This window comes from Carassius auratus, chromosome 46 (assembly GCF_003368295.1).
Source record: "Carassius auratus strain Wakin chromosome 46, ASM336829v1, whole genome shotgun sequence".
NCBI classification, from domain to species: Eukaryota; Metazoa; Chordata; class Actinopteri; order Cypriniformes; family Cyprinidae; genus Carassius; species Carassius auratus.
The window spans coordinates 4331017-4342019 of NC_039288.1; the positions used below are offsets into that span (position 1 = coordinate 4331017).

Genomic DNA, 11003 nt, shown 5'->3' on the forward strand with positions numbered 1-11003 from the left:
TACTGCCAGACTAGTGCTGTCAAAGTGGCAGCTACTGGGGATTCATGCGCTTTGATGTCCCCACCACGCAACTTCGGCAAGAGGGAGAGGGAGCTGCCGCCCGCAGGTAAGTTAGCGACTGTTAGCGAAGTGTAAAGAGCCTAGTGTGAAGCCTTTCTCAGTTTGCAGGAGGCAGCTAATAAACACGGATATGTTTAATAGACCACTTTCACAAAAGCTAATCACTAAATTCCCAGGGCTGATCCAAGGCTAAAAAATAAATAAAATAAAAACACTAGTTATAAACCATCTAAACACTAGCCCAGGGCCACACATGTCTTCAGTGACTGATCAAATTAAACAGGAAACAGGAAACAGGCACCAATAATAATGTAGATCTGCCATATTGTACATACAAGAAATGAAACAAGCCAGAGTTCAGAAGAAGGCAGCCGAGCATGACATGTGAACCACACCAACGGGAAACACAAACATGTTCATGAAAAGGCTTGAAAGGGCTATATGCAAGTGTACTTGTTACTGCATTCTGGGTTTGCAAAAAAAAATACAAATTATTAGAAAAACCTGAAAAGAAAATATGTGTCCCCTAAAACTACACACTTTGTATTCACTACTTATATAATCACTATTTGTATACGCACTACTCCAAAAGAGGCTACAGGACATCCTATGATGCCATTGCCACCGTGCATGCAAAAATGTGACACTGCTCCTGGGAGATACGCATGCACTCCGCTGTGAGATTCATCTGTACGAGGCACAAACAGTCAACCTTTAGCATGCCCTGATGCCCAACATGTATGAATTAGCCTCTGGTGACATGCGCAGATGGTGGTGAATGGGACGAGGTGAACCCTTACCTGTTTAGTCATGGAGTCAATTAGTCTTACATAAAAATCCTGCTCTGTTCTGATGCCTGGAACACACAGAAACTTGACATTAGCATGTGCTTTTCATTAGATTTCCCACAAACGCATTCACATTCATTATCTCTAAATCAGCCATTTCAATGCACTGTAATTGCACCAAGCATAATGCCCTTGAAATAGCACAAACACATTTTGGTGTTGTGATATGTCCACATATTAAATTAACAATACATGAAAACAATATTCTTTGAAAGCCATATTTATTAAACAAAGTACATTTTCGTATAATATAATTTATATATATATATATATATATATATATATATATATATATATATATATATATATATATATATATATATATATATATATAATCTAATTTTTTTTTTTTTTTTTTATGAATATGTTTTGTTATGTAAAATGCATGATTGGCCTAATTATAACTTTAACACTAAACACACCTGCACATGTCATAAATCATAATTAACGGTTTGTTTACTAATTTTTAATTAAACTCTATAGCAAATTATACCTATTTACATGGTTAAATAATTATTTATGAAAACACAGAATACATGACTGGATTTAAAAATGAGTTTAATTACTGCCTTAAAATCTGAATGGTGACTTGCTATGAGTTCATTGCTTTTCAACCACTTTGAATTTAAATACTTATGAATAAAATCAAAACTCAAAATGACAAAAATGATGATGTGATGAAGCATAGATGTAAACTAATGATAAAACCGTTTTGTGCACTATATATGCTGGAGAGGTGGCAGAACTAACAGCTGGTTTATTCAGAAACTGACCAGATGACAAATGATAGACAGGCTGTCAGATTACACACTAATGAATATGATCAATTCAGAATCACTCCAAGAAAAGCACATTAACAATTAATATCGCCTGGTTGGAAATAGGTTTCTGATTGATTTAAACCTTGGGTGAAATGTTAATGCTTTAAAATCAATCTGATTCATTGTGAAGAGTCATGCTTTGATTTGAAGAAAGTAAATGAGAATTAGTTTGTGTTGAGCAGTCAATGACTGATTGCGTTTAATTGTTCAGACAGAAATAGTCTCGATCGGTTAAATCATTGATTTAAATCACTGCCAATCTTCGTCAAATGGCAGCACCTGCTGCTGTTGTTATTTTAGTGCGATGAACTGCAAATCACTTTCGATGAAAGTGCGCAAACTCAAGCCTCGTGCGCAAATATGAGCATGTCTTACCGTTGCTGTAGAGAAGTTGCAGTCTGTAATGAATGCCATTGTTTGTCTTTTCTCCTGTAGTCTCCTGGGCATGAAAATAATATTACAACAGGTCTCAAAATCATCCTCTACTAATGCCATAGCCTACTAACGGAAGGAAAGTTACTGCGTTTACAAAATGATCTCGTTCGGGCCTGTTCAATCAAATCAGCTGGAGCGCTAATTCTATTTTAGTAAAAAATATAGCGTGTGTATAAACAAAACGGAATTATCTCATGAAATGTATTTAATGTATGAGGTCAAATTAATTTATTCTTAGCTGTATTAGGTCACATTAATAAAGTTATAGTAGCATTATTATAAGTTATAGGCCTTTACTTATATTATCTGCTTAGATAATATTGTTTTATTATGCAGGATACAAAATGCATAAAATATGTTTTATGTATCTAAATATGTAAATTAAGCTCTACTAAAATGTTTGAATATTTCCTGTTAACGCGGCTGAAAAAAAATACAGGTGATTGAGTTTTGAAGACATTCAAAATTAACTGACAAATTCGTGAATTTTATTTATAAATGTAAGAAATGCATATTAAACCTTAATCTTACATTTTAAATTAATCTTCGCCTTGATCATAATCAATATAACCATCCCGTTTAAATAACTATCCGATTTAGGCTAATTCCTGAAATGTTTATTTCAAGGTAATATTGCATTTTATATCATTTTGAATTTGCTGATTTGTTTTTTGTTTTTTCAATATATTCACTTATTAATTATTTCGACGGCTTTCAAATGTGCATGGTATTGCTGTTCACTTGTCATATAATGTCCCCTGCACTTTTAAAATAATAATACAACAAAACAAACAAAACAAAACAAAAAAAACATAAAGGCGTGTGCGATCGTATTTAGTGCTCGTGTAACATCGTGGTGCTGAAAAACATTTTTGAAGCTCGTTCAGTTAACTCACCTTCTCTTTTTCCACAAATCCGACAAAAGAGGTTCTCTCAATTTCCACCGGCTGTCCTTGTCGGTCATAAAGGGCTAAAACGAAGTGGAAGAAGTTGGATTTGCGGAGATTTGAGGGCGGCTGTTTCTCGAAGTGCGCCCGGGCCAGTCCCACTCCACTGCGGGGAAGACACGCAGAAAGGGCCGTGTTACAAACATCCTTCAGATACTCGACGTAGATGTGTTACTGAAACAAACTGGTTGTTTAATTTCTATTCCACTGATTGGAGAATTAAAAATGTCTGTACATGTGTATATGCGAAATCTTAATTTATTATTATAATTGTTGTTATTTTGCTATTATTATGCTATTATTGAGCAATTATTATTCTTATTATTTCTCCAGCAAGTTCAATCCAGTGGTCTTAGGACCTCCAGATGTGACTGCATGCAAAAGAAGGGGAGCTTTGGCAAAGTACCCAAACTTTGCATCCAAAGGAATCACTAAACGACAAAGCAAAGCGAATCAAAGGCTTAATCCTCCACAATCCGGATCGAGTTTCCTCAAAACAAACGACAGCAGCACGATCGGTCCACGCTCCGCGGGAGGTGAAGTCGCAGCCCCGGGGGTCTCTTACCTCTGCGCGGCCGTGTTCGCATCCAGCACCCCGGCGCCTTGCATCCATGTTCGGACTGCGTTCATGCCGGCTCCGATGGGCTCCTCTTTCAAAATACTCCCACTCCTTTGGATGCTCTCCTGAATCCCAAACATGAAACCGGGATCTCTCACACTCTCTTCCCGTTGGTAGTGTTCTCAGGTGCCCACCTCCCGTGCGTAAGAGAGAGAGAGAGAGAGAGAGAGAGAGAGGCAGCTCAGCGCTCCGATGGGAAGGAGTTTAGAAACCAGGACAGATCACGGTGTCACTAAGACGCAAAGTGGAAACAAAAAGAAAGCCGTGTTTTCTGTGCCGATAATGTTTCCTGTGAGCAGCTGGTGCGATCAAGCAGATCTCATATCAAATGTCATCATGACCTAAGAACTTTTCGCCTCTTGTCTTCTTTTTTCCGGCTTTCTTTATCAGGAGAAAAAAAAACCTAAAAAGTGGATAATTCAAGATGAGGCTGTATCCTGAGCCCTCTCGATCAAATTGAAGTGATTTGTGTCTCTTCCCAAAGGAATCAATCCTTCCTTTGACTATGAGAGGGGCAACTAAACACGAGCGCAGCAGCCCCAGAGGCTTGAGGAGGGATCGGGAAAGGCGGTCCGAAGGCAAACCAGTGTCAGATCCGCCCAACCAGAGCTCTCTCTCCTCCACCCACTCCATCAGTCTGTCAGATGGCATTACTCGAGTACTCAACAGAAGCTGATTGGAGTTAGACGCTACAAACCTCCCGCAAAATGGGTCTGTATTGATCCATCTAGTTATCTTCTTGACACTGTAATTGCCGGCGTGACAATAAAACACTTGTGTCTTGTTCACGCGTAAAGGCTTAATGTGAAGCCGTAAATAAGGACAGATTGCACGTCGCAGCTGAATACGGCACGTGCTGTGCAATGTTGCAGTTGCATCCACATTGACATTCGCCAATTGGCATTCTTCAGATTCTTTGTGAAAAAAAAAAAAATAATAAAAAATAAAAACATCTTTAGGCAGGGGTAACTTGAATTCTCAAGATCCTGCACCTGGAACCTAAAAATAACCATTAGAGAACATTATATAAACGTTCACTGTAGATAGTCACACAAATTAAAAACTTCGCCTACTTAAAGAGTGTTAAGGAATTGATTCACAAAAAAGGAAAGCATGCGGTTGGTTTTTGCAGGGAAATTTCAGCGGTTCGTTAGAATTATCCGAGGCACTTTAAATGTCCAGTGAAGTTCAGGGAGTTCATTACAGTGTTTACAGTGTAGGTTCTCCACTGGTTCCGTCTGAAAACATAAACGCTGCCTCGGTTAGGTGACTTTTACGCTGTGAAGTAGGCTACAATAAAACTTTCATGGAATTATAAAGCCATGTTTGAAATTTGACGGACGAATCTGAAGATAGATAGAAGATATATAGACTGACCAAAATTCAGTTCTTGATATACCACAGTATCCATGTCCTTAGCCTATGTTTCAGACAATCAAATGTTACAGTGCTGTCATTAAATTAAAATTTGGGGATATATATATATATATATATATATTTCACATTCTATTTTATTTTATTATTTGTCCAAGGCATTACCTACCGTGCACTTAGCTACTTGATTGCTAAAGATGAAACAACCCCAAACGTATAGAAATCGAATACTATTTACATGTTTTTGCAAATTTACATGTGCAAAATATATAAAATATATAAAATATTGATATAATTCCAATCTATGTATTACTCTTGGTTTATAGTGTGTTATCGACCGTTTCATATCAGCTTCGTCTCAATGCGCGCGCCTGAGCTACCACATCAAAATAATATTTATTTCTGCGCTTTAGTTCCAGGATATTTGTTTTCTGACATACCATTTCTTTATGACAGCACATGATATTCAAATCCGTCTAATGTTTCTTTTTTTATCTCTTTTTTGAACAATAATAATAAAAACAAAAACATCGATCTCACAAGTCAGATCTACTTTATATGAATTATTTGAATGAGATAAGACACGAATATTTGATGCAATAGATCATAGTCTATGTTATAGGCTAGTTGGTGATCAAGCTGCAGGGGATTTATATGGAATCCATTCTGAAACAAACACGCTCCTCTCCGGCTTAAACACACACACACACACACACACACACACACACACACACGGCGCAAAGCATCCCTCACTCTGACCGTTATTTTTCCAAGCTGTATTGCCGTGACTGACAGCTATGCATCCCTGTGGACCGGACCCTGGGGCCACTATATTTATAGTTTGTCCCCTTATTCTCCCACGCTGCACACTCATGCAACTTACAATGTTCAGTAAAAACATTATATATATATATATATATATATATATATATATATATATATATATATATATATATATATATATATATATATATATATATATATATATATAAATTAAAAAAATCATGATATTAGTATACACCATAGATTGTATAAAAACAGGTATACTGTATACTGATATAATTATTCAACATTTTAACATTAATTGCATTATTAATACGTGTTATTATTTTTATTATTTTTATTTTTTATTATGCAATACATTTTATGATGTTAATTCAACAGGTAACCCTAATACCTTACTTTTCTCCTGGATATTAACTCTTAAAAAAATCAATAAGAAAAAAATATAAATATACATTTTTTTAACCTAGTGTTGCGCGCTGCGCTTATAACGCAAGTGGTAAACATTTAGTGTTTCTAAAAAATATTGATTCATTAGAGAATTTAAATTTCATGTCTATCACCCTGGCAGCTTTCTGTGTAATGTTTGTACTTTTTTTACCCAGAACATATGAACGGTTTTTTTTTCTATAATACTGTTACACTTTATCGAATTTATTACCATAATGATTTTAGCATAGCTTTATTAAATAATTCTCCACCTTCGTTAAGAGCATTAATCAATTATTTAATTTTAAGCTCTCAGTTTGAGACGCGTCATCAGACTCACGCGGACCTCTATGAACATGATGCAGCAGCGCCATCAGGTGATCAAATTTAAGATCACACTAGAAAACTAGTTAAATCACTGAAAATTAATCAATAATGAATAATTACATTGAAGTTCCATTTTTATTCCTGATACTGAAAAAAATATAAATTCTAAATAAGAAAACAAATAAAACAAACAAACACAGGTCTTGAAAAAAAGGGACCTCTGCAGAATTATTAGTTTCTCTGGTTTTACTGTTTTAGTAAAAAAAAAAAAAATGTTTAAATTCTATAAACTACTGACAACATTCCTCCTAAATTCTAAATAAACATATTGTCATTTAGAGAAAAATAATAATAATAATAATAATAATAAAGACAAAAGGTGAGGTGTTTTCAGACCTCAAATAATGCAAAGAAAATAAGTTCATATTCATTTTTAAACAACCACACAACACTAATATTTTAACTTAGGAAGAGTTCAGATATCAGTATTTGGAACTATTATAATGAGATTATTTTGCCACATCACCAAGGGAGTGAATTCTGACATGCTCACTTTCTCAGAGAAAAAGACTTACCAAAACAAAGTTACTGGGTTAATGTTTTTCATGTTTCCTTAATTGGTAGTTGCACAAGGGACTTGATTATAGCACTCTGAAAAAGTCAGATTATTATCATGATGGTTCTTCAACCAGCAATAAAAGTCTGTAATACATGCTAGTTATATGAAAAGCCATGTTTCTGAATGACAGAACCTAGTGATACACGTAGATAGAAAAAAAGAATTGGTCCAAGAACTGAGCCTTGAGGCACCTCAGTAGCTTGATGTTGTGAACTGGACACATCACCCCTTAAAGATACCTTGAAAGACCTATTTATTAGGTAAGACTCGAACAACTGGAGTGAGGTTCGTGAGATGCCCTTTGCCACGAGGACTGACAGGAGGATCTGGTGGTTAATTCAATTGTGTTAAAAGCATTGTACAGATCCAGCAAAATTTGTATTGAAGATTTTGAAGTCACACTTGCAAGTCTTAGGGCTCCAAAAACTGAAATGCCCAGTTCTGAAGCAGTTACTGGTTGCTGTCCAGGAGGTTGTTCTTTGTGAGAAAGGCAGAGACTTGGTTGATCAGGCATAACATTATGACCACAATCCTAATGCTGTTGGCCCCCCCTTTGCTGCCAAAACAGCCCTGATCTGTAGAGGCATGGACTCCACTAGACCCTCTGAAGATGTGATGTGATATCTGGCACCAGAATGTTAGCATCAGATCCTTTAAGTCCTGTAAGTTGCGAGGTGGGGCCTCCATGGATCAGACTTGTTTGTTCAGTACATCCTACAGATGTTTGATTAGATTGAGATCTGGGGAATTTGGAGGTCATGTCAACACCTCCAACGTGTTGTTGTGATCCTCAACCATTCCTAAAGCGTTTTTGCTTTGTGGCAGGGTGCATTATCCTGCTGAAAGAGGCCACAGCCACCAGGGAGTACTGTTTCCATGAAAGGGTGTACAGGGTCTGCAACAATGCAACAGGTAGGTGGTACAGTTCATGTCAAAGTAACATCCACATGGATGGCAGGACCCAAGGTTTCCCCGCAGAACATTGCCAAAACATCACACTACCTCCACCGACTTGCTTTCTTCCCATAGTGTATAATGGAGCCATGTGTTCCCCAGGAAGGCAACGCACATGCACAGGGCCATCCACATGATGTAAAAGAAAACATGATTCATCAGACCAGGCCACCTTCTTGCATTGCTCCGTGGTCCAGTTCTGATGCTACCATGCCCACTGTTGGTGCTTCCAGCAGTGGACAGGGGTCAGAATGGGCACCCTGACTGGTCTATAGCTGTGCAGTCCCATACACAACAAACTGCGATGCACTGTGTATTCTGCCACCTTTCCATCAGAACCAGCATTAACTTCTTTAGCAATTTGAGCTACAAGAGCTCGTCTGTTGGATCAAACCACATATTGGATTCGCTCCCCACATGCATCAGTGAGCCTTGGCTGCCCATAACACTGTCGCCGGTTCATCACTGTTCTTTTCTTGGACCACTTACGATAGATATTGACCACTGCAGACCAGGAACACCCCACAAGTGCTGCAGTTTTGGAGATGCTCTGACCCAGTCATCTAGCCATCACAATATGACCCTTGTAAGACTCACTTAAATCATTCTGCTTGCCCATTTTTCCTGCTTCTAATACATCAACTTTGAGGACAAAATGTTCACTTGCTGCAGAAACATATTCCACCAACAGTGTTGGGGAAAGTTACTTTTAAAAGTAATGCATTATAATATTGTGTCACTTCCTAAAAAGTAACTAATTATGTTACTTAGTTACCTTTTAGTGAAAGTAATGTTTTATGTTACTTTTGCATACTTTTTAAAACTGGGCTGGGCTTGTTTGCTTTTAATATAAAAAGCTCTATTTTTTGGCAAACTTAAAAGCCCTTTCACACCAAAAGGCTTTTTTGGCAGTTGCTTCAATGCATTTAGGGTTGTGGTCCTGGTCAAGACAATCTCCTGAACTCAACTTAACCCTTTAACTGCCTGCTCAACCAAATGGTTGATTTGTCACTTTATGGTAAACGTAGAAAAGCTAAGCTAATGTTTTCAGATAATCCTTTCTGCTGTCAGAATGTACTATTTGCTGAGAAATATAACTTTCTGATCATTCATTATCGTTCATATTTTCTGATTTCCATAGTATGTGTATGAATTCCGGTACTTTTGCCATAAAGTGACATATCAACCATTTGGTAGAGGTCGATATTTTAAAAATTATGGGACGTGTTGAAAAAAAATACATTGAGTGTGGTAACTAATGACATAAGGAGATAAGAATTTTCAAATGCTTTTTTCTTGCTGGGGCAGTTAAAGGGTTAATATCAGAATGGGAAAGAAAGGTGATTCAGACGGGCCGGTCTGAGTATTTCACAATCTTCTCAGTTACTGGGATTTTCACGCACAACCATTTAGGGTTTACAAAGAATTGTGTGAAAAGGAAAAAACATCCAGTATGTGGCAGTCCTGTGGGCGAAAATGCCTTGTTGATGCTAGAGGTCAGAGCAGAATGGGCCGACTGATTCAAGCTGATAGAAGAGCAACCCATTTGTGAAGCCACAACACACACAACCTTGAGGCGGATGGACTACTACAACAGAAGACCCCACCGGGCACCACTCATTTCCACTACAAATAGGAAAGAGAGGCTACAATTTGCACGAGCTCACCAAAATTGGACAGTTGAAGACTGGAAAAATGTTGCCTGGTCTGATGAGTCTCGATTTCCGTTGAGACATTCAGATGGTACAGTCAGAATTTGGCGTAAACAGAATGAGAACATGGATCCATCATGCCTTGTTACCACTGTGCAGGCTGGTGGTGATGGTGTAATGGTGTGGGGGATGTTTTCTTGGCACACTTTAGGCCCCTTAGTGCCAATTGGGCATTGTTTAAATGCCACAGCCAACCTGAGCATTGTTTCTGACCATGTCCATCCCTTTATGACCACCATGTACCCATCCTCTGACGACTACTTCCAGCAGGATAATGCACCATGTCACAAAGCTCAAATCATTTCAAATTTGCTTCTTGAACATGACAATGAGTTCACTGTACTAAAATGGCCCCCACAGTCACCAGATAGAGCATCTTTGGGATGTGGTGGAACGGGAGCTTCGTGCACTGGATGTGCATCCAACAAATCTCTATCAACTGCAAGATGCTATCCTATCAAAATGGGCCAACATTTCTAAAGAATGCTTTCAGCACCTTGTTGAATCAATGCCACGCAGAATTAAGGCAGTTCTGAAGGCGAAAGGGGGTTAAACACAGTATATATATACACACACACACACAGTGCAAAGCATAAATGAGCATGCCCCCTCTGAATAAATATTAGATATTTATTTTCTTAATGATTACTAATATAATTCATGGAAAGATTGCAAGAATTGAAACATATTAAACATATACTTTATAAACACAACAAAATATATGGCAATATTTTCTTTAAGATAGTAAATTAGCCAATTTTGTTCAAATGAAGTATTGCAGAAATGAGTACACCTTAGATTTAATTCAGAAAATGTATAATATTCTAGTACTTATGTCCTCCAGAACTTAAGTATACTGCTCTGACCCTTCTTGGCACTGAGTGTACAAGTTCATGACATTTTCACATCTGTCCTGTTTAACTCCTGAATTAAATGCTCTGGTCTTTAATAGGGAGTTTTGCTCAGCTCGTCTCTACAGAATCTCCACAGCTGCTAAAGATTGTGAAGAAATACTTCCACTGAAGGATTTTCACCTTGGGAGAATTAATATATTCATTGTCATGCTGAAAAAATG

The 11003-nt window shown here is 37.4% G+C and overlaps 1 protein-coding gene across 7 annotated transcripts in view; it reads right to left on the reverse strand.

The window, feature by feature from the left end:
• LOC113063889 (transcription factor COE1-like) overlaps positions 1-4267 on the reverse strand; it is a 129006-nt gene extending 124739 nt beyond the window's left edge. For 4 of the 7 annotated variants that reach the window (XM_026234299.1, XM_026234302.1, XM_026234301.1 and 1 more), the window contains exons 1-4: positions 3677-4267; positions 3061-3217; positions 2105-2168; positions 861-916 (exon numbers count right to left, since the gene is read on the reverse strand). In XM_026234299.1, the coding sequence (XP_026090084.1) occupies positions 861-916; positions 2105-2168; positions 3061-3217; positions 3677-3810 (411 nt within the window). In that variant the 5' untranslated portion in view covers positions 3811-4267. The remainder of the gene's footprint in view (positions 1-860; positions 917-2104; positions 2169-3060; positions 3218-3676) is intronic. The other 3 variants (XM_026234304.1, XM_026234303.1, XM_026234298.1) reach the window with 1 other exon arrangement.
• Between the last annotated feature and the right edge of the window lie 6736 nt (positions 4268-11003).